The sequence below is a fragment of the Salvelinus namaycush genome, chromosome 2 (genome assembly GCF_016432855.1).
Source record: "Salvelinus namaycush isolate Seneca chromosome 2, SaNama_1.0, whole genome shotgun sequence".
NCBI lineage: Eukaryota > Metazoa > Chordata > Actinopteri > Salmoniformes > Salmonidae > Salvelinus > Salvelinus namaycush.
In genome coordinates this window covers 23492789-23520511 of record NC_052308.1, presented here as the reverse complement: position 1 = coordinate 23520511, position 27723 = coordinate 23492789, and the positions used below count along the sequence as shown (strand labels likewise).

The following is a 27723-nucleotide window of genomic DNA, read 5'->3' as shown; positions in this document are numbered from 1 at the left end:
AGTTGGCCTATTATTTATGTATATATGGCTCTGGCACAAGTAGCCTCTACCATGCACCCCTGTGATGCGAGAACAGAAGGTCCTTTTAATAATGGCACATGCGTAGTTGCGTGCCATTCGCCGGTAGTGCGACTCGAGTGCATCGGGAAGAAAATGTAACTGCGTGCACTGGAATCAGACGTTGAGGCACCACACGAAAATATTTTATCGCTCATTGTGCACATCACCATCGGAAAGAGTACTCAGAAATCAAGGTAACATTTGATGCAACATTTTAGTCTTAGTATTTGCGACATAATAGCCAAAGGTTTTATGCATCAATAACACAAAAGATTGTGAATGCTGCTTGTGCTTCCTGAGTTCTAAACAAATAACTTTAAAATACTTGTAATGTAGATGTATTTTTCTTTATGGATATCTTATACAGTTTATACTGTTTGGCGTAAGGTTGACTTGTAATTGTTTTTCTGGAGGGTTCCGCAGCTTCAGGGAAGTTCAAAATGCTACATTTCCATGCAGTATTTAGTACCGTAAGAAAAGTGTGGCCTACAGAGGCCCCGCGATCCCCTTAAGAATGACAATCTAAATGGCCTGTAAGATTTCTAAAGCCCGCCCCTATCAGACCCTTTAACCAATTAGCTTTGGTGAAATTACTGACGAACTACAGTGTAATATAATGAACACTCCCACTCCTTACAGAATATCTGACAATAAGCTTTCAGAAACTATAGTCAACAAAGCGGGTTTTGCAGTCGTGAATTGTGTAAAACCCTACGCATTTTATTTGAGCCTCACTTTTGAGTGGATGCTAGGTGATTGCTTAAGCGCAGAACGCGCAGACGGCTTTCCCAAAAATTTGGGGATAAAAAACATGGCATAACAGGGCAGGATTAGACTATATTTCGATATTTTTTGTGCTAGGCTTCTGTTCTCGGGCTACATAGTACATTTAAAGCCATGGACTATTAGTAGGCTTTTAGTTGAGGGTCCAAATTGAAGGTTATTTTCACCCTTTATCAGGCGTAGTATATTAAACAAAATATGTGTATTGCGCGCCATTTGCTTCATTTGATTGTGGTCGCTTCCGTGCGTCTTGAGCGACACTGTCAGTCCAACAAATAATAATGCCCTATTAATTCACAAGTGCTTTGTCGGAATAGGTGTGTTTATTGAACCTACATAGCCCTACGGTAGGTTCGTGTTATTCAACTGGCCTATCTGCATAACTAGCTTAATCTAATTTCAGAGACCATTGCTATTGTCTCAATACGTGGAATGTTCGCCTGACCAGAACACGTGGTTTGCCAAGTAGCGTGAAGATATCCGGCTACTAGCTAGGTTGCATTGATATGGAATATGCTCAAAGTCTCTCCCCGAAGGTGAGTTTTGCGGTGAGTTTGGCCTCCCCAAAGTAGGCTAATGTATTGCATAGATATGTTTAGAATGGTGTGTTTCCCGGTGATTGTGTTTGACTGGGATAGAGAGGATACCAAGTATCCAGGGCCCGAGACAACAATGTAACGCTAAGCAATGGACCAGACAATGGACGGTTTGAATAGCAATGCATATTTTTTATTTGAACAAATTTCATAATCATAATTAACATTTTAGTAAATTACCAAAATTATAATGAATCTTTATACTTTGATCACCCCGATTGAACAAAAAAAATAGGGATACAGAATAGACTGTCGGAATTTCATAGCGTGCTGCCCACGTCTTCGAAAGCTTTCTGGCTCTTGACCTCATTTATTAGGCTACTGGCTGCAGAAAGATGCTCAATACGTGGATTAGACAGTATTCATGTACAAATCGATGGAGTCTTTCATAAGGGTTGCTTGCAAAAGCTTCAAAGAGGAAGGTTTGCGTGCTGGTTTGCCCTGGAGGACCGGTTTCTGTTCACCTCAATTTAGGTAGCATCCTTTGTGAAGCAAGCAGGTGGCCATAGGTTGAGATCTGAAGTAGGCAGGAAGCATATAGGGGTTTCTTTGCTAAGTGTTTTTTTGGGGGGATAAACATTGGAGTATGATAAATGATGGATCATATATATTTAATATTGTAAAGGGTTCATAAAACCCTTTAAGGAATATGCTTCAGAAATCATGCAAACCGAATATCAAGCGATATGAAGGGTGTCAATGGTTATGCCATCTTTGGAAGAGCACCAGATGTAAGGGAATTTTACATCACCCTTTATGTAGTATGACTTTGCTAATAAAGAGTTTGTAGTGCTTATGATAATGACTACTTTATGGATGCTCTAATGCCTTAAAGGTTTTCTTTCTCACTGAGTTCCGTAGACTACAATTTTCACTTATCTTTGGATGAAACAAACTAAGATCTGTATATCTTTTTTTTATATATATAATATCGTTGAGAACTAGAAGTCACCAAAATATAATCTAGACAGTCAAGTGTTTTTGGCACTGCTGGATTACTGATAGGCCACGCAGGATTACTGATAGGCCCCCGATTGGGGTCCCCATTGGTTTTGTTATAATGTTCGATCATAAGAACACAAATAACCATGGCAAAAAGTATAGACTTGCAGGAAATTGGGAAACAGCACAGTTTTCTCTCTGCTGACAACTCTGGACTGATTTAAGCCGCGCCCACAACCCCCATGCCTGGTGGAATCCCCTTGTGTAGTCGTGAGTGGCTCAGTCAGTAGAGCATGGTGCTTATAATTCCTGGGTTTGACTACCGCTCTTGGCCACTCATATATAAAATGTTTGCACGCATGATTGTAAGTCGCTTTGGAGAAAAGCGTTTGATGAATGGCATATTATTGTTTGTGTATTTATGTAATAATTCCCTTCTCTCTCAGCCATATACATTTACAGTTAAGTCATTTAGCAGACGCTCTTATCCAGAGCGACTTACAAATTGGAAAGTTCATACATATTCATCCTGGTCCCCCCGTGGGAATTGAACCCTGGTCCCCCCGTGGGAAATGAACCCACAACCCTGGCGTTGCAAGCGCCATGCTCTACCAACTGAGCCACACGGGGCCACACTTGACCATATAGTCAAGCCTCAGCCAATTTTCTCTCCTCTCTTGATGGCAGTCCCCTCAAAATGACTAAGTTCCTTAGAACCGTTGTTTGCGTTCACGTTCCACTAATGTGATTCGTTATGTAACAAGTAGACTCTGATCAAAAGAAATTAAGAAAACTGACAAAATTCTCCACTGATTATGGTCTCAGTCCTATCTAAGCCAGTTCGCTCTAAGCCAGTCTCTAGCAACTCTGGTTATTTTTTGTATGACCTTGTGTAGCAATTTAGGTACTAGAATTATGCGTTTCTGGTGTTTAACCAGGTAGAACTTTGTGCCTGTCAGCAGGAGGTGGATGTGGACACAATGAGCAAGACACCCCCTAACAGAAGAGGAATAACCTTTGAGGTGGGAGCAACGCTGGAGGCCAGAGACGCCCTCAAAAACTGGTGAGTCATACTTCAGTTCCTCTCTCACTCTTTCTTTGTCAGTAAATTGTCTTACTCTACCTGCAATCTCTCTTTGTTAATTCCTCAGCTCCTTTTCAGTCTTTCTCTCACTTTCTGCTATTCTCTGTTATCCTAGCCTTTCTTATTACCTATACACCAATGATCTCTTGTCTTCCAGTTGAGTTCCTTTGCTCCCATCTCAATCACCCCTCTCGTATACGCCCTGCTCCTAGGTATCCAGCCAACATAGAGAAGATTGACTATGATGACGAGAAGGTCCTGATCCACTACCGTCAGTGGAGCCACCGCTATGATGAGTGGTTTGACTGGACCAGCCCCTACCTGAGACCTGTAGAGAGGATCCAGCTGAGACGACAGGGACTGCTGGACGACTGTCCTATCCCTGTAAGAGATGTACTCTATTTACTTACTTATTCTCCCTATTATATCCCTACTGGTTGCTCTACTTAGCTGTACCTGGCCTTCTGTTTGCCCCGCCTACTTCTATTTGATTTCATTTGCTCAGGCTGATACTGGATCCATGTTTGACAGTGACACTTCATTTCATCTGTCTGTCCAGGGATTTCATGTGAATGACAAGGTCCTCGCCAGTTGGTCTGATTGCCGCTTCTACCCTGCCAAGGTCTTGGCAGTGAATAAAGATGGTGAGTGGTTTGGAAGTACTCGTATGCATATTGAAGAGATTTATGGATTCTGTTCAGCATTAACCTGATCCATCTGACCTCCATTTGCCCTCAGCATCTTACACCGTGAAGTTTTATGATGGCGTCGTCCAGACGGTAAAGGGGATCCACGTGAAACCTTTTGTAAGAGAGGTGAGCTCTTTGTTTCCTTCTCTCATCAGGGACTGTCAATAGTAGTTTTTACCTGTTCAAAGGGCATACAGTACCAGTCAAGTTTGGAACACCTACTCATTCAAGGGTTTTTCTTTATTTTTACTATTTTCTACATTGTAGAATAATAGTGAAGACATCAAAACTATGAAATAACACATGGAATCATGTGTTAAACAAATTAAAATATATTTTAGATTCTTCAAAGTAGCTACCCTTTTGCCTTAATGACAGCTTTGTGTTCTCTCAACCAGTAGTCACCTGGAATGCTTTTCCAACAGTCTTGAAGGTGTCCCCACATATGCTGAGCACTTGTTGGCTGCTTGTCCTTCACTCTGTTGTCCAACTCATCCCAAACCATCTCAATTGGGTTGAGGTCATGTGATTGTGGAGGCCAGGTCATCTGATGCAGCACTCCATCACTCTCCTTAGTCAAATAGCCCTTTCACAGTCTGGATGAGTTTTGGGTCATTGTCTTGTTGAAAAACAAATGATAGTCCCACTAAGTGCAGTTAATTGCTGATTTCTGAGGCTGGTAACTGTAATTAACTTATCTTCTGCATCAGAGGTAACTGGGTCTTTCTTTCCTGTGGTGGTCATCATAAGCGCTAGTTTCATCATAGGCTTGATGGTTTTTGCAACTGCACTTGAAGAAACTTTCAAAGTTCTTGACATTTTCCACATTGATTGACCTTCATGTCTTCAAGTAATGATGGACTGTTGTTTCTCTCTGCTTATTTGAGCTGTTCTTGCCATAATATGAACTTGGTCTTTTACCACACAAGGCTATCTTCTGTATACCACCCCTACCTTGTCACAACACAACTGATTGGCGCAAATGCATTAAGAAGGAAAGAAATTCCACAAATTAACTTTGAACAAGGTACACCTGTTAATTGAAATGCATTCTAGGTGACTACCTCATGAAACTGGTTGAGAGAATGCCAAGAGTTTGTGTAGCTGTCATGTGGCTACTTTGAAAAATATATTTTGATTTAACACTTTTTTTTTCTGCATGATTCCATATGTGTTATTTCATAGTTTTTTATTCTGCAATGTAGAAAATAGGAAAAATAAATAAAAACCCTTGAATGAGTAGGTTTCTCAACTTTTGACTGGTGCTGTATATCTGTTGATATTGTGTTGGCTTGCCATGCAGAGGGTCATGTTTCTGTGGGTCATACTTTACCTAATTTTCCTAAATGTTTTCATCCCCCCTCTTTGTGGAAATAGAGAGGAGGAGGAAAGGCTCGGTCCACTGAGAGGAACGGCTTCAAGAAGCCCCAGAATGGCAGAGAACGGAGGCCTCAGGAATACGGCCCAAAGAATAAAAGAACCAGACGCAGTACCTCTGACCAGGAGGGGGACAGTGACACAGAGGATGGTGACAATAATGATGAAGATGAATGGCATGAGAGGGAGGTAGAGGAGAAGACCAAGAGAAAGGATAGTGAGGGGGATGTCACCAAAGAGACACCATCCATAGTTAAGCAGGAGGAGGATACAGAGCAACATGCAGGACAGATCAACCTCGGGGATCACGTGGCAGCCACTGTGGGCCCGACTGAAGTAAAAATGGAAGAAGACGGAGGACAGAGTGAGGAGAGGCCTACTCATTTAAATGAAGGGATAAAGAAAGAAGAGGTGGAAATGAAAACTGAGTACACAGTCCTGAGCTCACCTAATGAAACTAAGCCATCCACTGAGTCACCCAATCAGATTTCAACACAGACCGGGCCAGTGTCTGTCCCATTACCCTCAGCTATGTCCACCATTGACAGAGTGGAGCAGAAGGCAGAAAGCCAACCGGATAGCTCCAAACCTGCACCACTGGCCCTCCCAGTGAAACGTAAGACCACACAACTCTTCAGAAAATTACTATCCAAAAGGCTTCCTTATATTTCCAATTAATGTAAGCTGTCAGTGCACTTGTATTTAAGTGCACTGTACCTCTATTTAGAGGTTCTGTCCATTTTAGAGGTTTATTTTCTCACAAGTCGTCAAAATACCATAAAAGGTTTGAAAATATATTTCTGAGAATTTATTTGTTTTAATTTGTGTTGAATGTTGTCAGTCAGTGACTCAGTTTATATTGTCTCTGTGTCTTTATTTCCAGCGATAAGGAAGCAGGGTTTCCACAACCCCAACCGATTTAGCAGAGAGCCATGTGAGTTCTCGCCCAGCACTCTGTTACATCAGTTTACATGAGTATCTCCACTCCTAGCTGTTTGTCCATCCTCTTACACATTTCCATTGTGTTTTCAGTGTACAGAGTGATCAAAAACCAGCCTCCCCCAGTCCTGTCCATCAACTTGGACCACAACCCATTTAAATGCAGCGCTGTAGGCTGCACCAAGTCATTCCGCAAGGCCAAACTGCTTCACTACCACATGAAATACTACCATGGAGAGGAGCAGCAGCTAGAGGACGACCTAAGCCCCACCGCCCAGACACGGGCCTCAGAGAAGCACCCCTCCCCTACCTCTCTGGAAAGTCCTAAGAGGAGACGCACCATCTCCGCCTCAATGCGTAAGTATCAAAAAAGGGACTTAGCTACATGATAGATTCACCCAAAGAAGAAATCAGTTTTAGCCATAATATTAATATTGTGTTTCTATGCCCGGCAGACTCCAATGTGCACAGTCCTACTAGAACTCCCCCATCTCCACGTAGTGAGGCCAAGACAATGAACAGACGCACATCAGCTCCACCTAATGTCAACACCCAGCGCCAGCAGCAGAGGGCTCTACTGAGGGAGAAGAGCAAAGAGAACCAGCTGGACAGGAATGGACAGAGACCAGTGGAGACAGAGACTACTGAGAGCAGTGGTATGGACATATGTCTGTGTAAGATGTGGAACGAGAAGGCTTCTGAAAAATCCACTCGACTATATATTTTTTTCGTCCACTGTTAATAGTCCCAATTTTACTTTATTTTTTATTTTAAGTTGTCAGGATATTGACTTTCAATAAGCAAAGTGTCACTTGCCACATCATGATGAGAAAGGCATTATATGATGCAAAATCATGATGTGACAGTTTGCTTCTTAAATCTTATCTTAAACATTTTGGGACTTATCAACAGTGGACTAATTAAAGAAAATACTCAAAGATAGTTTGAGTGGATTTCTTTCCTTTTTAAATAGGCCATTGGCTATGAGCAAATGTGTAGTTCTTTGCTGTTTTCTGATCCACTTTCTCTTAACATGACACAACAGGATTATTGTGAAATGGTGCATGCTCCAGTGTTTGTAATGGCGAAACACGCCTTCAGTGTCTAGAGCACTCCTAACTCTTGGTTCCCCCGTGTCACTCCAGCAGTGGTGAAAGAACGAGATCGACTGAAGGATAAGAAACAGAGGGCGTTCCTTCGCATTAATCTGAAGAAAAAGAAGAAGAAAAAGAAGGTCAAGTGTGGTAAGGAGACCCTAGTCGTCCTACTGTTCTGCATGGGGCTCCTGTCCTATAGCTTTAGCTCCGCTGCATGTGCAACGCTTCATTCAGGCCATGGGAAGACCCCTGATATATTTCCTTCACACCTCTTGGTAGGTGTTTTATTTCTTTAAAAAAGAATGTATATCCTTATTTTAGCAGGTAAGTTGACTGAACACATTCTCATTTACAGCAACGACCTGGAGAATAGTTACAGGGGAATGAATGAGCCAATTGGAAGCTAGGGATGGTATGACTGCCAGATTGGGAATTTAGCCAGGACACCAGGGTTAACACCCCTACTCTTTCGATAAGTGGCATGGGATCTTTAGTGACCATCGAAAGATGGCACCCTACACAGGGGAAAATACCCCAATCACTGCCCTGGGGCATTGGCATATGTTTTTTAGACTAGAGAAAGAGTGCCTCCTACTGGCCCGCCAACACCACTTCCAGCAGAATCTGGTCTCCCATCCAGGGAGCGACCAGGACAACCCTGCTTCGCTTCAGAGGCAAACCAGCAGTGTGGTTGGAGTAGCACTACAACTGCTGTGTCCTCACTACTGACCTCACTTCATCAGTCAAATAGCCGCTGATCATTTTGTTTGCATCAGCCGTCTTGTGCTTCTACCCCTTTTCCTCTGACTGATGATTTTCACATCTTTTGCTCATATAATAACACAGGCCTTTATTCTGTTTTTTTTAACCATCTGACTAATCTGTTTGAACTCTACTGCGAGGCGCAAGCTACTGTAATGCCACTTTTGTAACCAAGTTTGAACCACTATTGGTCTATTGACCTAGTTTAAATTCACTCTGGATCTGTGGATGACACTTGTTATAACACACATACAGTATTAAGAGGATGGTTTATTCACTGTGTACATTCACACACAATTAGACTTTATTTGGACTGTTTTGGCCAGTTCAGCTCTCAGAAACACTCAAGTAAAGGGGTTTTGTGGACACAAGTTTACTTTTTAGGTTGTCTTTGTTGTAAGGACATATTCTCACACCCATAATAGTATCTTCAGCTGTACACACAGTTTGGATTCATATATTGTCTGTTTGACCCCCCCCCCCCCCCCCCCCCAAAGATTAGCTCTTGTTTGTCCTCATCAGCATTTCCAAAGTTGACATTTTGTTCTGCGTCTGCTTCCCCCTCCCGTTTATTAACAGAGTACACAGGTAGTGAGGAGAATATTGACATCTCAATATTCGCTCTTCAGTCCAAATTGAATTTGCCACTCAAATTCCCCCTCTCACACAATCACAAGCCTGAGTCCTACCACTTCAGGCCCGGATACAACCAGTCAGAGCAGATGCACGTGGATGGTGGGTATTATTGTGTGTCTGTATGTCTGAGTGTGTGCGTCACTCTCTTCCCTTTGCCATTATTCTTTGCCTGCTTTCAGTCCATAAGTAATTTGTTCTTACCGTCTACCTGTGTATCTTTTCCATTCCGTATCAAACCTATCTTGCTAATAATTTTCCACACTTTCAAACAAACTAGACCTGTTGTCACAGTTCTATGGTTTATTGATTGGTTTATTGATTGAATCTGGAGCCTTTGCTTTGCTGCTATGGCTTGCTTTATTCTCATCAGTTTGTTATATGTTCGACTCGCAGTGCTATGCATAAGGGATATACTGTATGTTACAATGCTGTAGATAAAATGAGCTATAGTTTCCTCCTATATTTCTACCATGGAGAGCCCCCTCTGCTTGTGTTGCAATTATCTCTTGATCAAACACATCAGTTACATCCCGATGACATTATCTCCTGAGGACTCACATTGGCAAATATACTGAAACCAGCTCATGGAGGAAATCTAGATGTTACAATGCTACTAAAGGAGACTAGGGTCACTGTGACCAGGGTTGTCTTTATTAGTTAACCCTTTCCATCCCTTGATTTCCCCTCTAGATGAGGATAGCATCAGTGATTGGTCCACTGACAGTTGTGAGTGGAGTGATGACGAGCTGGGGGCGGAGCTGGACAATGCTACAACACCCCTAAGTCTGGGCTCTGTTGCCTTGGAGACAGGCAGTCAGGAGGTTGTGCGTTGCGTCTGTGAGGCGGAAGAGGAAAACGACTTCATGATACAGGTGAGCTGCTTGGGGGTTTACCTGACTCTAGCCCTGATCTGCCTCCAATACACATCATTGAGTCTGAAATAAATAGTTGGTGGCAATCCACTAGTCTCTCAATCATTTAAATCAATCACATTTGTCAAACCGCACCAAACTAAAGGTCTAGCCCAACTCAGCTTCTCTAAAAGCAAGCTCGGGCCAAAAATTAGCAGCAGGGAGGAAAACTCAGTTTGATAGTGTTGCTCCCTGGCCCTGTCTCATCTCTCCAGTGTGAGGAGTGTCTGTGCTGGCAGCATGGCACCTGCATGGGCCTCCTGGAGGAGAACGTCCCGGACAAATACGCCTGCTACGTCTGCAGAGACCCACCAGGTGAGAGCCAGCAACACACAACTTGGCCTATTAGAAACTCCATCTCAGGTTTCTCCATGGGGTTACTTGGGGAAGGGAAAGGCGAGGTTAAAACACAAGACAAGCCAGTACATTTAACTGGTTTTTGTGGCTGTGTCTTATTGTAATAAGAATTTCCAGGTGAACAAAAAGGAGAGCAGTCCTTGGTAAGTTCAATCAAAAATCTATCCGGTTTATTACAAATTGCAACAGGGAGACACCTCCAGCCCAGAAGCAGAGACAATGTCTAACTGGCCTCCTGGATACAGGACTTTTTTACTCTAATCAGGCGGCACCAAATATTTTCCAAACACCAGCTCGAGAGGTTTGTAGGAAGTCGAACAAAAGGCAATGACTTTGCCAGCTGCTACAGAATCATTGTTTTATGATGTCATCAATAGAATAATAGTCAGTGTCCTCTGTCGTATCTTCAGTAGCTCTGGCTTCAATCACTATCAACAGATATGAGGACATTTTGTAATGTTCAGTATCAAGTCTAGTGACCACTATCCTACACACGAGTGTCACAAATAGAACACTAGAAATCATGTGTGTTACAGAAAGGGGAAAATATCTAAATATGCTAAACATTGTTACTCACTCTAATATGAACTTTTCACCTTACATTTTCCCATCACACTTATGATATCACATGACCTCTGTTCCAGGTCAGAGACAAAGCCTGCGCTACCGGTATGACCGTGATTGGCTGAGCAGCGGTCACATGTATGGTCTGTCCTTCCTGGATGAGAACTACTCCCACCAGAATGCCAAGAAGATTGCAGCAACACACCAGCTACTAGGAGATGTACAGCGTGTGGTGGAGGTGCTCAATGGCCTCCAGCTCAAAATGAGCATCCTACAGTAAGTAGTGTTGAATGGAAAAACTAATATGAATCAATATCTATCCTTGTAAAATGTTTGGAGTCTGATTGCCCTTGTGTGCCCCTGTAGAACCCAGACCCACCCGGACCTGCAGTTGTGGTGCCAGCCCTGGAAGAGAGCAGAGAGGCCCTGGAGAAGAGGTGGCTCAGGTACGGGCACCGACGCAGCACCCTCTCCTGCGCTAACAGACGAGGGTTCCGAGAAGGACCACAAGAGTCTCGCCCGTGGTGGCGCAGAAGCTCTAATGTCAGCCGCCATGGAGAAGCTTAGCCGAGCCTCTTCCTCGTCTTCCTCCTCGCCCTATCAGTCGTTCCAGGACTCGTACATAATGAGTGAGCATTGCTACCAGAAGCCGCGGGCATACTACCCTGCAGTGGAGCAGAGGCTGGTGGTGGAGACCACACGGAGGGGATCTGAGTTGGAGGACAGCCTGAGGAGCACTGAGGACCTGCTGGAGAGAGAGCAGCGCTATGGAGGCATGCTGGAGACAGCCAGGCCCAAAGCCCCCACACACCTGAACACTCACACCAAGGTCAGTTCTGTTTCAGCCTTCAGACATTGTCCTTCAACATCTCTACCCGTCTGTCTATATTGTACCATCTATCCATCCATACATCCCGCATACACTATAGAGTGGTAGATACTCTAAAAAGTCAACTTCATGACTGAATCCTCTCTCCCATATGTCCAGGGTTCAGATGTTGGTCGGTGGGGCCAGGCCGAGGTGAAGCGGGAGGAGGGTGTTGGCTGCGGTGGGGGAGGGGACGGCAGTGGCCAGCAGCACCAGTGGCAGATCAACCTGCTGGATCACATAGATGCTGTCCAGGACGAGGTCACACACAGGATGGACTTCATCGAGAGGGAGCTGGATGGTGAGACAACATAGCCACTCTGTTTTCTGTTTATTAGCAAGGAAAGCATTTTAATGCCACAATTATCGTATATGTACAATGAATAAGAGAGAATTTCGTGCAAAACAAGTCAAATAAAGACAGTAGCGTTCTTTCTTGTCCATCACAATTGTAGCTAAAATCAATTAACCTATTTCTTATTGCCACATGGGTGCAGTGAAATGTTGTTTTACAGGGTCAGCCATAGTAAGGCACCCCTGGAGCAAATTTGGGTTAGGTGCCTTGCTTAAGGGCATCAACAGATTTTTTACCTTGTCAGCTCGGGTATTCAAATCCGCAACCTTTCGATTACTGGCCCAATGCTCTTAACTGCTAGGCTACCTGCTGCCCTAATAATCAAATCAAATTGTATTAGTCACATGTGCCGGATACAACAGGTGTAGACCTTATAGTGAAATGCTTACTTAAGAGCCCCTAACCGACAGTGCAGTTTAAAAAAAAAATACAGATGAGAAAAGTAACAAGTAGTTAAAGAGGAGCAGTAAAAAATAACAATATATACAGGGGGGTGCCGGTACAGAGTCAATGTGCGGGGGGCACTGGTTAGTTGAGGTAGTCAGAGATACTCATAATAATAACTTCTCAGCTATGTATTGTGAACTTAACATCAGTGATTGACAGTGTTCCATCTCTCCTCTTCAGTGTTGGAGAGCTGGCTGGACTACACAGGAGAGCTGGAGCCCCCAGAGCCCCTGGCCCGGCTGCCTCAGCTCAAACACCGCATGAAGCTGCTGCTTACAGAGCTGGCCAAGGTGCAGCAGATCGCTCTGTGCTGCTCCACATGAGGGCGCAAGTGAGCAGTGTGACATCCATGTTCACAGCACTCAGAGAGACAATGAGGGGATTTGATTAATGCCCGGGCCAGCCCTGTGTGAACCATGTCAGCATTGATTGCATTCGTTTTGGAACTGGGCTGCCTCCCGGACGTGAGCCAGGTGCCCCGTTTTGGCCGTCCACGAAGTCTGCTCAAAACGAAAGTGACGTAGGTTAAGCACGTGGAGTAATGAGTAGGGTTCTGTTTTCACATGCAAACGTGATTGCTTTTGAGAAGGCTTTATCTGCCTTCCCAATGAAAACATTTTATGGAAAAGAATAATGTATGTTTCGGAATGATGCACCGCTGGGCACACACTGGTTGATTCAATGTTTCCATGTCATTTCAATGAAATGACGTTGAACCAACGTGGAATAGATGTTGATTTGGCATCTGTGCCCAGTGGGAGGCTGCCTTGTTGACAACATGACCGGGTGGCGCAGATCACTGATCAATTTGAGAAGGGCAGTCCTCCCTCACGGTTTTTACCCGTCACAGGCCATAGCCCGGTGCACTTAATTGAACTCCCTCATTGCAGTCGAGAGCAGCACTCACTGGTTTATCTATGGCATTGGGGGGTTGGACTGAGGAGAATTTACCAGATAATTTAATGCAAATGCACTTATTTTCATTATGCTGTAGACTGGTGGGAGCATCTCACGGCATGGGGTTGAATGCTTGAGGATGTCAGTTGGTCTTCCTCTTTCAGGCCTCAAGTATATACAGGGAAAACTCCACAGAATGGAAGTGTACTGTATCATAGTCAAAGATACAGTTGGTAATGGATGGAGTAAATACAAGAGAACCAACAGGGACAGTTTATGGTTGTATGGGTTTGTTGGTGCAAACCTGCATCATATTAATGCCTTGGTCTGACGTTCAGTTTGAAGCTTGCTGTCAAGTACTCAACAAATTGTTGCGCTGCAATGTGTATTCAAAGACCTCACCTGAACTTCTGATAGGCAAACTTTTAATCTTCATAATGACAACTTTCAGTAACTGACTGAACTCTTTCCTTGGAGCCATGTTCAGCAAACTTTTTTCCTTTCTGTAAAGTACTTAGAATTTGATTATCTCCCATTGCATAATTGTTAAGCTTATGTTTGTTGAACATGTGGACTGTTTTACGGAGCACAGCCGTAATATTAGGGCGGGGACGATACCAGTATCTCAATACTCATTTAGTGCCGTGGCAAGGAAACAACACTGTGGATTTAACTTCTTTAGGAAAACAGCCATAATGTTAGAAACAAACATCATTCTGTTGTCATCGAGTCACATTTATTTATATTTCAAGCTATAACACACTATTTTACATGAAGCAGGTTTTTAAAGGATCAACAAGTTTAGTCAGCTTTGCTTTCATTTTTGCCATGGAAAATGTTTTGCGATACCGGTATCGTCACAGGCCTACTTCATAAGATTTTAAATAGGGAGTGAAAATACAAACTATATATTCTTATATAATGGCACTGTAGGTAGATAAGTACTGTCTTTCTGATTTTACGCAGTGAATTATATTGCTACAGCTTATACAGTTATTGTCTGTATTATAGACACTGGAGGGACAATATCACACATTTTGACAAGTGACGTTTCTGGATTAAAATTTATATATATATATATATATATATATATATACGTTTCTGGATTTAAAAAAAAAAAAATATATATATATATATATATATATATAGTTTAAATGTTTGGTTTCCTTCCATTCTCATTGTTTTCTTGTGGATATCCTCTATCCTATTCACTCTTGTCTCGATGTCTTTGGTTGAATTCCTGCCCAACTACATTGCAGCTGTATGCCAGATCTTTGAAAGCATGTATAGGTATTTAACATTTTTAGTTAGCCACGTCAAATGATCTAGCAATCAGGTGCCTGACTGCACAGTCGGTGACTTATCACAAAACCATTGGTTGATGCAATGCAACACCTGCCCATCTAGTCGGGTAGGAACTCGACCTTCAACTTTGCTTCACTGTAGCCTTTGACCTTTGGCTTGCTGCAAATATTTGTGGAGATGTCTGCTATGACCTCAGCATTATGTGCTCTGTTCTCAGTGAAAGACTTGTGACGGACCTATACATTTATTTTCTTGTATTCTTTCACCTGTACTGTTTATTTGCAATGTTTTGTGTAAATGCATCTGAATGTTATTTTCTTGGGTTGAATTTGTATTGATTAGTTATTTTTGGAGGACTGTTTAAAAATAACCTCACCTACTAGTGTCAGCCAGGTTAAGAACCAAACAAGAGATGTTGAAAGAAGTGCAACAGATGCTGGTACATAAATAAACTACTATCCCTCCCATTGATATGAATACTGTTGATCTGTCTGAGGAGTAAGAAGCACATGTTTTTGAACAAATCAATTGTGCTCTCTTGGCCACACATTTTACTACACAATTCAGCACAACCCCCCCCCCAGCCCCCCAAAAAAAGAATTCGTTGGTTGTCTCCATGGCATGAGCACTTGAAGTAAACAGTCCTGCTGATCCCTACATTTATACAGCTGGTCTGGAAATACAATAAAAAAAGTTGGAGATTTAGATCAAAAAAAGTTTGTAACATGTTGCAGCAGCACATCCTGTTTGTATGCTTATACAATCAGTTGAGGATTGAAAATAGAAACTCCATGTGAGTTCTAAGCGCATAATCTCCGAGAAATGGGTCAACAACACCGTGATGGGAATGATGGGCCCCCATCTAAAAGAAAATAAGAAAAAAAATGGTGTACTGTACACAGTATTTGGACATCTTCTCAGTTAACCTCTTGGGGGCGTTCGAATTTAATTTGTACTGCCTCCTCTCGTATTGGCTGCTTCGTTCGTTGCTCTTGTCCTTCCTAATGTCTAGGACGCAATGTGTAGTTCCGCCTTGAAAGAGTGACATCGAAATAGTAATACTAGTTGGAATAGGAAAGGAATTAGGCAAAGAGAAGGTGCGGTTTAAACACCGGTGTTTAAACATAAATCTATCCCGGAGGATTTGACGCGGATCGAACGGATACGTCTTCAACCCAAACGGTAAGTGTCGATCGAGACAGCATTTTCTAATAGGCTGCTGTGCCAAATGCAGATGTGGCCATTGGTGTCGACAATCCACCAGCTCGCGGTGTAATCTTGATATGATATTCCATATCCATTTTTCAGGCAGTTCTAATGTAGGCCTAGGTAATTTATATGAGTAGTCTAAATCAAACATCACAATTGTATCAATCCGCGATTCCCATTTTTAGGATATAATTTCCTGTTGAATGAGTAACTTATTTTTCATGAGTCACAGGTTTATTACTTAATACGGTATCATTGGCCCATATCTATAATGTCTCAAATTCAACATCGAACGGTTAGGAAGTATGTTGCTGAATATTTATGTTACTGTGTCACCATCCTCGATCTACAACTTGGTGCCTGTTCGACCCTCGTGTCTGGAACCTTTCATTATAATATCCACGTTACAAAGCATGCATAGATTACGGAATTATATGGTTGCTTGCTTCGTGCTCAATAAATGAATGTATGTTAGTGCTGAATGAAACAGACATGACTAGGCAAGTCCATGCTGTAGTTGGCAACTGGTGGTGTGGAGATATTACTTAACATTCTTCTGGCACTACATGACATTGTCAGCAGTCACCTGGTGAAGGTCACTCAGGTGTAGGTCATTGGATTCAGGTGTGACCTCAGTGCAGGTGTTTGAATTCAGTTTTTGGGAGGGAGTCCTCCCTTATTGAATGATCTCAACAATGCCATATAATTACCAAAGCAGGGCAGAGTTTACACAACAAACTGACATAGTTTCCAGTTGTCATTCACAACAGTGCTCCCATTCAAATACCACTACATGCTTTTTGTGAGTTTATTATGGTCTTACGAGGCTTTAGTATGTGACTGAAAGATTGGCCAAAAGTATACTTTGGACAGTGTTATCATAATAGCCTTCTATTCAATTGGGAGGGAACTGCAGTCCATCATGGTTAATTATCACTGTAAAAAGTCATGGCTAACTGGTGGGAGTGTTTACAAGTTGTTGATTAGCCATTGTCCATGCTGAGAAGTTGTTTAGAAGGAGACCAATTCAAATATTCTTTCCTACAGTTCGACCCGGCTCCTCGACGCGGAGAACCTCATGTGACTAGACGTACCCCTGACTACTTTCTGTAAATTTGAAGCCATCCTTGTTCAAGTACTGCACATCTAGATTTGAATATACTGTACAAGAGGAGTTTAATAAATGCATTCTACAGAAGATAATGGTATAGGAAACCTACAAAATAATAGCAAGAACCCCCTCTGCAGGAGGGAGACATTTCTCCTACTTATACTACACCTGAGACCATGTTGTACAGGTGAACACCACAGATATACACACACACAAAGGAGATTCCTGACTACCCCATTCCCATAAGTGAAGAGTTTGGTGATGGAGAGATGTGAGACTAAAACGGAGTTAGAAAGATGAATGTCAGGGAATAATGGCCACAGGGGAGATGAGAGATTTAATTAAGCTGTGCTGGCTGTCAGCCAGTCTGTTAGGTTCAATCTATCACCTCAGCTTCCCTGTCTGTCTGTCTGTCTGTCTGTCTGTCTGTCTGTCTGTCTGTCTGTCTGTCTGTCTGTCTGTCTGTCATGGCTAGAGGGCAAAACAAAGCCCTGTAAACCATGGCAACGATAGGAGTCATGCGTCTTCAACGTCTTGACATTTTCACACCTCCAGGAACACATCCATGTCTTACTCTCAGGCTGTTGACATTTCTGATAGTGAGTTTTCTAGTAGTGAAGCCCCCAGAGCCCCTGGCCTAGAGTATCAGACAACTTCACTGATTGTAGTTGTTTTCTCACTCTCTGGTCAGTGTAGTTATGTGCTACTGTATCTCTATACCCTTATCTAAATGTGTTGTGTTTGTTTGACACATGCACAGATTCACCTATTTCCCCTCAAGCAAAGCAGTGATGTGTCTCTAGTTTCTGTAGTCGAACAGTGTGGATGTAATTCAAGCTTTGCAAGTCCCAGCAGTCCGCAGCGGTACCTGCTTTGCACAGCAGGTTATCTGCTAAGTGGACCTATCAGAGGAAAGAGCTGATGCACAGGTTCCTGTCCTGTGGCAGTGCCTATATATCTCCTTTTCACAACCTGGGGCTATACTTATATGGTCAGTCTTGTTACATTGTAATAACACTAATAGACTAGGTAGGCCTATGTTGTACTATGTACTATCGCCTAACACACGATACCGAGGTGATTGGTGTGTATAGTCTGTGCTGGACATAGTAAACCTCTCTAAGCCCTTGTACAGTCTCATCATGGTCATATGAAGCTCCTGTGGTATCCTTTCCTCACATTTGTCGGTAACGCCAATCTCTTGGATCACACCTTTGGGAGCTGTTTCTCTGTTCTTTATCAGCATCAGCAGCAGCAAGTGCTGAGGGCGGGAGAGAGAGAAAAGGGAGAGAGTGAGCACAGGTGGCCGGCTTGTTGATCCAGGAAGATGGAGTGATGGACCTCTGGATGCCCTGTGCTGTCCTTCACTGCTGCCTAGGACACACACACACCTCTGCTGCAGTAAAAAGAAACACTGTCTCTGGAGACAGAAATGTAGTCTAGTAACATGACCATAGAGACTTACTCAGTCGACATCCGGGTATCTCTACACGGTTGGATATTCTCAACAAGGTTTAAGTTGCTGTGAGAGTGTCCAGTGACTGAACTTAAAAACTCTGATCGATTGTCACATGCACAAGTACAGTGAAATGCCTTTCTTGCAAACTCAAAGGCCTATGGACTGGACAGTAATTAATGGATGTTTACTATTCGTTCTTTGTCCTCTGTTAATGGAAAGACTGCAGTTCTGCTGTGTTTACCTTTGGTTATAGATTTCTGATGTTTCTAATATTCTGTAGCTAAAGCAGCTCTTGTGAGGGTTTTGCTGGTCTGTGCTCTGTTCCACACAACATTTCACAGACAGGTCAATGCTTGTGGTCAGGCTCCTCCCATGCATAAGTAACCACCACAGGAGGTTGGTGGCACCTTAATTGGGGAGGACGGGCTCGTGGTAATAGATGGAGCGGAATGGTATCAAATACATCAAACGCATAGTTTCCATGGTTTCCATGTGTTTGATGCCATTTCATTGGCTCCGTTCCAGTCATTATTATGAGCTGTCCTCCCCTCAGCAGCCTCCTGTGATAACCACTACACACTCAGCCTTCAGAGGAGGGAGTCAAACGATGGAATGTCTCAGATAAGGTAAAGAGTGTAAGGATTTTATCCTTGGATGTTTTAACAGGTCCAGAAAATGAAATACCCTACCAGTTTTAATTGCAGCAAAGCAAATTGACAATATGACGCCCCAGTGAATTGAATCCCTCCAAGTGTTGTGTTTCTATGAGTGCAGTTAAATGGAGAGCGAGAGGAACATGACAAACAAACATCAAACACTCATTGACTGAGTGAATAGCACTCAGGGAGATTGGGCCTGTGTTTAATCGTGCGGCTCCCTGGTGAGTCGTGACCCTGCTGTTTGTGGAGTGTTTGTAGTGTACAGAAGAGATATGTGTATATAGTGTACAGGATAGATCCATGTGTGTAGTGTACAGGATAGATCCACGTTTGTAGTGTACAGGATAGATCCATGTTTGTAGTGTACAGGATAGATCCATGTGTGTAGTGTACAGGATAGATCCACGTTTGTAGTGTACAGGATAGATCCATGTTTGTAGTGTACAGGATAGATCCATGTTTGTAGTGTACAGGATATATCTGTGTTTGTAGTGTACAGGATAGATCCATGTGTGTAGTGTACAGGATAGATCCACGTTTGTAGTGTACAGGATAGATCCATGTTTGTAGTGTACAGGATATATCTGTGTTTGTAGTGTACAGGATAGATCCATGTTTGTAGTGTACAGGATATATCTGTGTTTGTAGTGTACAGGATAGATCCATGTGTGTAGTGTACAGGATATATCCATGTTTGTAGTGTACAGGATATATCTGTGTGTGTAGTGTACAGGATATATCTGTGTTTGTAGTGTACAGGATATATCTGTGTGTGTCGTGTACAGGATATATCTGTGTTTGTAGTGTACAGGATATATCTGTGTTTGTAGTGTACAGGATAGATCCATGTTTGTGGTGTACAGGATATATCTGTGTGTGTGTAGTGTACAGGATAGATCCATGTTTGTAATGTACAGGATATATCTGTGTGTGTAGTGTACAGGATATATCTGTGTTTGTAGTGTACAGGATATATCTGTGTGTGTAGTGTACAGGATAGATCCATGTTTGTAGTGTACAGGATATATATGTGTTTGTAGTGTACAGGATATATCTGTGTTTGTAGTGTACAGGATAGATCCATGTTTGTAGTGTACAGGATTGATCCGTGTGTAGTGTACAGGATATATCTGTGTTTGTAGTGTACAGGATATATCTGTGTGTGTAGTGTACAGGATAGATCCATGTGTAGTGTACAGGATATATCTGTGTGTGTAGTGTACAGGTTAGATTCATGTTTGTAGTGTACAGGATATATCTGTGTGTGTAGTGTACAGGATAGATCTGTGTTTGTAGTGTACAGGATATATCTGTGTTTGTAGTGTACAGGATATATCTGTGTGTGTAGTGTACAGGATATATCTGTGTGTGTAGTGTACAGGATAGATCCATGTTTGTAGTGTACAGGATATATCTGTGTGTGTAGTGTACAGGATAGATCCATGTTTGTAGTGTACAGGATATATCTGTGTGTGTAGTGTACAGGATATATCTGTGTTTGTAGTGTACAGGATATATCTGTGTTTGTAGTGTACAGGATATATCTGTGTTTGTAGTGTACAGGATATATCTGTGTTTGTAGTGTACAGGATAGATCCATGTTTGTGGTGTACAGGATATATCTGTGTTTGTAGTGTACAGGATAGATCTGTGTGTGTAGTGTACAGGATAGATCTGTGTGTGTAGTGTACAGGATAGATCCATGTGTGGAGTGTACAGGATATATCTGTGTTTGTAGTGTACAGGATAGATCCATGTTTGTGGTGTACAGGATATATCTGTGTTTGTGGTGTACAGGATATATCTGTGTGTGTAGTGTACAGGATATATCTGTGTGTGTAGTGTACAGGATAGATCCATGTGTAGTGTACAGGATATATCTGTGTGTGTAGTGTACAGGATAGATCCATGTTTGTAGTGTACAGGATATATCTGTGTGTGTAGTGTACAGGATAGATCCATGTGTAGTGTACAGGATATATCTGTGTGTGTAGTGTACAGGATAGATCCATGTTTGTAGTGTACAGGATAGATCCATGTGTGTAGTGTACAGGATATATCTGTGTTTGTAGTGTACAGGATATATCTGTGTTTGTAGTGTACAGGATATATCCATGTTTGTAGTGTACAGGATATATCTGTGTGTGTAGTGTACAGGATATATCTGTGTGTGTAGTGTACAGGATAGATCCATGTGTAGTGTACAGGATATATCTGTGTGTGTAGTGTACAGGATAGATCCATGTTTGTAGTGTACAGGATATATCTGTGTTTGTAGTGTACAGGATATATCTGTGTGTGTAGTGTACAGGATATATCTGTGTTTGTAGTGTACAGGATAGATCCATGTTTGTGGTGTACAGGATATATCTGTGTGTGTAGTGTACAGGATAGATCTGTGTGTGTAGTGTACAGGATAGATCCATGTTTGTAGTGTACAGGATATATCTGTGTTTGTAGTGTACAGGATATATCTGTGTTTGTAGTGTACAGGATATATCTTTGTTTGTAGTGTACAGGATATATCTGTGTTTGTAGTGTACAGGATAGATCCATGTTTGTAGTGTACAGGATAGATCCATGTGTGTAGTGTACAGGATATATCTGTGTTTGTAGTGTACAGGATATATCTGTGTTTGTAGTGTACAGGATAGATCCATGTTTGTAGTGTACAGGATAGATCCATGTTTCTAGTGTACAGGATAGATCCATGTTTGTAGTGTACAGGATATATCCATGTTTGTAGTGTACAGGATATATCTGTGTGTGTAGTGTACAGGATAGATCCATGTTTGTAGTGTACAGGATATATCTGTGTTTGTAGTGTACAGGATAGATCCATGTTTGTAGTGTACAGGATATATCTGTGTGTGTATTGTACAGGATAGATCCATGTTTGTAGTGTACAGGATATATCTGTGTGTGTAGTGTACAGGATAGATCCATGTGTAGTGTACAGGATATATCTGTGTGTGTAGTGTACAGGATAGATCCATGTTTGTAGTGTACAGGATAGATCCATGTGTGTAGTGTACAGGATATATCTGTGTTTGTAGTGTACAGGATATATCTGTGTTTGTAGTGTACAGGATATATCCATGTTTGTAGTGTACAGGATATATCTGTGTGTGTAGTGTACAGGATATATCTGTGTGTGTAGTGTACAGGATAGATCCATGTGTAGTGTACAGGATATATCTGTGTGTGTAGTGTACAGGATAGATCCATGTTTGTAGTGTACAGGATATATCTGTGTTTGTAGTGTACAGGATATATCTGTGTGTGTAGTGTACAGGATATATCTGTGTTTGTAGTGTACAGGATAGATCCATGTTTGTGGTGTACAGGATATATCTGTGTGTGTAGTGTACAGGATAGATTTGTGTGTGTAGTGTACAGGATAGATCCATGTTTGTAGTGTACAGGATATATCTGTGTTTGTAGTGTACAGGATATATCTGTGTTTGTAGTGTACAGGATATATCTTTGTTTGTAGTGTACAGGATATATCTGTGTTTGTAGTGTACAGGATAGATCCATGTTTGTAGTGTACAGGATAGATCCATGTGTGTAGTGTACAGGATATATCTGTGTTTGTAGTGTACAGGATATATCTGTGTTTGTAGTGTACAGGATAGATCCATGTTTGTAGTGTACAGGATAGATCCATGTTTGTAGTGTACAGGATAGATCCATGTTTGTAGTGTACAGGATAGATCCATGTTTGTAGTGTACAGGATATATCCATGTTTGTAGTGTACAGGATATATCTGTGTGTGTAGTGTACAGGATATATCTGTGTGTGTAGTGTACAGGATATATCTGTGTGTGTAGTGTACAGGATATATCTGTGTTTGTAGTGTACAGGATAGATCCATGTTTGTAGTGTACAGGATATATCTGTGTGTGTAGTGTACAGGATAGATCTGTGTGTGTAGTGTACAGGATATATCCATGTTTGTAGTGTACAGGATATATCTGTGTGTGTAGTGTACAGGATAGATCCATGTTTGTAGTGTACAGGATATATCTGTGTTTGTAGTGTACAGGATATATCTGTGTGTGTAGTGTACAGGATAGATCCATGTTTGTAGTGTACAGGATATATCTGTGTTTGTAGTGTACAGGATAGATCCATGTTTGTAGTGTACAGGATATATCTGTGTGTGTAGTGTACAGGATAGATCCATGTTTGTAGTGTACAGGATATATCTGTGTTTGTAGTGTACAGGATAGATCCATGTTTGTAGTGTACAGGATAGATCCATGTTTGTAGTGTACAGGATATATCTGTGTGTGTAGTGTACAGGATATATATGTGTGTGTAGTGTACAGGATAGATCCATGTTTGTAGTGTACAGGATATATCTGTGTGTGTAGTGTACAGGATAGATCCATGTTTGTAGTGTACAGGATATATCTGTGTTTGTAGTGTACAGGATATATCTGTGTGTGTAGTGTACAGGATAGATCCATGTTTGTAGTGTACAGGATATATCTGTGTTTGTAGTGTACAGGATATATCTGTGTGTGTAGTGTACAGGATAGATCCATGTTTGTAGTGTACAGGATATATCTGTGTGTGTAGTGTACAGGATAGATCCATGTTTGTAGTGTACAGGATATATCTGTGTGTGTAGTGTACAGGATATATCTGTGTTTGTAGTGTACAGGATAGATCCATGTTTGTAGTGTACAGGATATATCTGTGTGTGTAGTGTACAGGATAGATCTGTGTGTGTAGTGTACAGGATAGATCCATGTTTGTAGTGTACAGGATATATCTGTGTGTGTAGTGTACAGGATAGATCCATGTTTGTAGTGTACAGGATAGATCCATGTTTGTAGTGTACAGGATATATCTGTGTTTGTAGTGTACAGGATAGATCCATGTTTGTAGTGTACAGGATATATCTGTGTGTGTAGTGTACAGGATAGATCCATGTTTGTAGTGTACAGGATATATCCATGTTTGTAGTGTACAGGATAGATCCATGTTTGTAGTGTACAGGATATATCTGTGTGTGTAGTGTACAGGATATATCTGTGTTTGTAGTGTACAGGATAGATCCATGTTTGTAGTGTACAGGATATATCTGTGTGTTTAGTGTACAGGATAGATCCATGTTTGTAGTGTACAGGATATATCTGTGTTTGTAGTGTACAGGATAGATCCATGTTTGTAGTGTACAGGATATATCTGTGTGTGTAGTGTACAGGATAGATCCATGTTTGTAGTGTACAGGATATATCTGTGTTTGTAGTGTACAGGATAGATCCATGTTTGTAGTGTACAGGATATATCTGTGTGTTTAGTGTACAGGATAGATCCATGTTTGTAGTGTACAGGATAGATCCATGTTTGTAGTGTACAGGATATATCTGTGTGTGTAGTGTACAGGATATATCTGTGTGTGTAGTGTACAGGATAGATCCATGTTTGTAGTGTACAGGATATATCTGTGTGTGTAGTGTACAGGATAGATCCATGTTTGTAGTGTACAGGATATATCTGTGTTTGTAGTGTACAGGATATATCTGTGTGTGTAGTGTACAGGATAGATCCATGTTTGTAGTGTACAGGATAGATCCATGTTTGTAGTGTGCAGGATATATCTGTGTGTGTAGTGTACAGGATATATCTGTGTTTGTATTGTACAGGATAGATCCATGTTTGTAGTGTACAGGATATATCTGTGTGTGTAGTGTACAGGATAGATCTGTGTGTGTAGTGTACAGGATAGATCCATGTTTGTAGTGTACAGGATATATCTGTGTGTGTAGTGTACAGGATAGATCCATGTTTGTAGTGTACAGGATATATCTGTGTTTGTAGTGTACACGATATATCTGTGTGTGTAGTGTACAGGATAGATCCATGTTTGTAGTGTACAGGATAGATCCATGTTTGTAGTGTACAGGATAGATCCATGTTTGTAGTGTACAGGATATATCTGTGTGTGTAGTGTACAGGATATATCTGTGTGTGTAGTGTACAGGATAGATCCATGTTTGTAGTGTACAGGATATATCTGTGTGTGTAGTGTACAGGATATATCTGTGTGTGTAGTGTACAGGATATATCTGTGTTTGTAGTGTACAGGATAGATCCATGTTTGTAGTGTACAGGATATATCTGTGTGTGTAGTGTACAGGATAGATCCATGTTTGTAGTGTACAGGATATATCTGTGTGTGTATTGTACAGGATAGATCCATGTTTGTAGTGTACAGGATATATCTGTGTGTGTAGTGTACAGGATAGATCCATGTGTAGTGTACAGGATATATCTGTGTGTGTAGTGTACAGGATAGATCCATGTTTGTAGTGTACAGGATAGATCCATGTGTGTAGTGTACAGGATATATCTGTGTTTGTAGTGTACAGGATATATCTGTGTTTGTAGTGTACAGGATATATCCATGTTTGTAGTGTACAGGATATATCTGTGTGTGTAGTGTACAGGATATATCTGTGTGTGTAGTGTACAGGATAGATCCATGTGTAGTGTACAGGATATATCTGTGTGTGTAGTGTACAGGATAGATCCATGTTTGTAGTGTACAGGATATATCTGTGTTTGTAGTGTACAGGATATATCTGTGTGTGTAGTGTACAGGATATATCTGTGTTTGTAGTGTACAGGATAGATCCATGTTTGTGGTGTACAGGATATATCTGTGTGTGTAGTGTACAGGATAGATTTGTGTGTGTAGTGTACAGGATAGATCCATGTTTGTAGTGTACAGGATATATCTGTGTTTGTAGTGTACAGGATATATCTGTGTTTGTAGTGTACAGGATATATCTTTGTTTGTAGTGTACAGGATATATCTGTGTTTGTAGTGTACAGGATAGATCCATGTTTGTAGTGTACAGGATAGATCCATGTGTGTAGTGTACAGGATATATCTGTGTTTGTAGTGTACAGGATATATCTGTGTTTGTAGTGTACAGGATAGATCCATGTTTGTAGTGTACAGGATAGATCCATGTTTGTAGTGTACAGGATAGATCCATGTTTGTAGTGTACAGGATAGATCCATGTTTGTAGTGTACAGGATATATCCATGTTTGTAGTGTACAGGATATATCTGTGTGTGTAGTGTACAGGATATATCTGTGTGTGTAGTGTACAGGATATATCTGTGTGTGTAGTGTACAGGATATATCTGTGTTTGTAGTGTACAGGATAGATCCATGTTTGTAGTGTACAGGATATATCTGTGTGTGTAGTGTACAGGATAGATCTGTGTGTGTAGTGTACAGGATATATCCATGTTTGTAGTGTACAGGATATATCTGTGTGTGTAGTGTACAGGATAGATCCATGTTTGTAGTGTACAGGATATATCTGTGTTTGTAGTGTACAGGATATATCTGTGTGTGTAGTGTACAGGATAGATCCATGTTTGTAGTGTACAGGATATATCTGTGTTTGTAGTGTACAGGATAGATCCATGTTTGTAGTGTACAGGATATATCTGTGTGTGTAGTGTACAGGATAGATCCATGTTTGTAGTGTACAGGATATATCTGTGTTTGTAGTGTACAGGATAGATCCATGTTTGTAGTGTACAGGATAGATCCATGTTTGTAGTGTACAGGATATATCTGTGTGTGTAGTGTACAGGATATATATGTGTGTGTAGTGTACAGGATAGATCCATGTTTGTAGTGTACAGGATATATCTGTGTGTGTAGTGTACAGGATAGATCCATGTTTGTAGTGTACAGGATATATCTGTGTTTGTAGTGTACAGGATATATCTGTGTGTGTAGTGTACAGGATAGATCCATGTTTGTAGTGTACAGGATATATCTGTGTTTGTAGTGTACAGGATATATCTGTGTGTGTAGTGTACAGGATAGATCCATGTTTGTAGTGTACAGGATATATCTGTGTGTGTAGTGTACAGGATAGATCCATGTTTGTAGTGTACAGGATATATCTGTGTGTGTAGTGTACAGGATATATCTGTGTTTGTAGTGTACAGGATAGATCCATGTTTGTAGTGTACAGGATATATCTGTGTGTGTAGTGTACAGGATAGATCTGTGTGTGTAGTGTACAGGATAGATCCATGTTTGTAGTGTACAGGATATATCTGTGTGTGTAGTGTACAGGATAGATCCATGTTTGTAGTGTACAGGATAGATCCATGTTTGTAGTGTACAGGATATATCTGTGTTTGTAGTGTACAGGATAGATCCATGTTTGTAGTGTACAGGATATATCTGTGTGTGTAGTGTACAGGATAGATCCATGTTTGTAGTGTACAGGATATATCCATGTTTGTAGTGTACAGGATAGATCCATGTTTGTAGTGTACAGGATATATCTGTGTGTGTAGTGTACAGGATATATCTGTGTTTGTAGTGTACAGGATAGATCCATGTTTGTAGTGTACAGGATATATCTGTGTGTTTAGTGTACAGGATAGATCCATGTTTGTAGTGTACAGGATATATCTGTGTTTGTAGTGTACAGGATAGATCCATGTTTGTAGTGTACAGGATATATCTGTGTGTGTAGTGTACAGGATAGATCCATGTTTGTAGTGTACAGGATATATCTGTGTTTGTAGTGTACAGGATAGATCCATGTTTGTAGTG

The 27723-nt window shown here is 41.4% G+C and overlaps 2 protein-coding genes across 2 annotated transcripts in view; both read left to right on the top strand.

The window, feature by feature from the left end:
• The first annotated feature begins 145 nt into the window (after window positions 1-145).
• LOC120060315 (PHD finger protein 20-like) lies at window positions 146-15134 on the top strand. The gene is made up of 17 exons (XM_039009520.1): window positions 146-254; window positions 3341-3444; window positions 3678-3849; window positions 4025-4109; window positions 4204-4280; window positions 5532-6147; window positions 6415-6465; window positions 6564-6827; window positions 6926-7126; window positions 7616-7714; window positions 8909-9064; window positions 9656-9837; window positions 10092-10191; window positions 10878-11073; window positions 11164-11626; window positions 11786-11966; window positions 12648-15134. Exons 2-17 carry the CDS (start codon window positions 3362-3364, stop codon window positions 12788-12790), a joined length of 3069 nt encoding a protein of 1022 aa, XP_038865448.1. The 5' UTR covers window positions 146-254; window positions 3341-3361; the 3' UTR covers window positions 12791-15134.
• Window positions 15135-15674: 540 nt separating this feature from the next.
• The window catches only part of LOC120060308 (protein NDRG3-like), a 59944-nt gene continuing 47895 nt past the window's right edge, over window positions 15675-27723 (top strand). Inside the window, exon 1 of the mRNA XM_039009509.1 lies at window positions 15675-15851. The gene's annotated coding sequence lies outside the window, so the exon portion shown is untranslated. The remainder of the gene's footprint in view (window positions 15852-27723) is intronic.

Bases quoted from the DNA above. Each gene is read 5' to 3' on its own strand.
- LOC120060315 (XM_039009520.1), top strand. From the start codon at position 3,362: ATGAGCAAGACACCCCCTAACAGAAGAGGAATAACCTTTGAGGTGGGA. The intron at 6,466-6,563 runs GTGAGTTCTCGC...TTGTGTTTTCAG, and splicing joins CCGATTTAGCAGAGAGCCAT to TGTACAGAGTGATCAAAAAC. The intron at 9,838-10,091 runs GTGAGCTGCTTG...TCATCTCTCCAG, and splicing joins AAAACGACTTCATGATACAG to TGTGAGGAGTGTCTGTGCTG.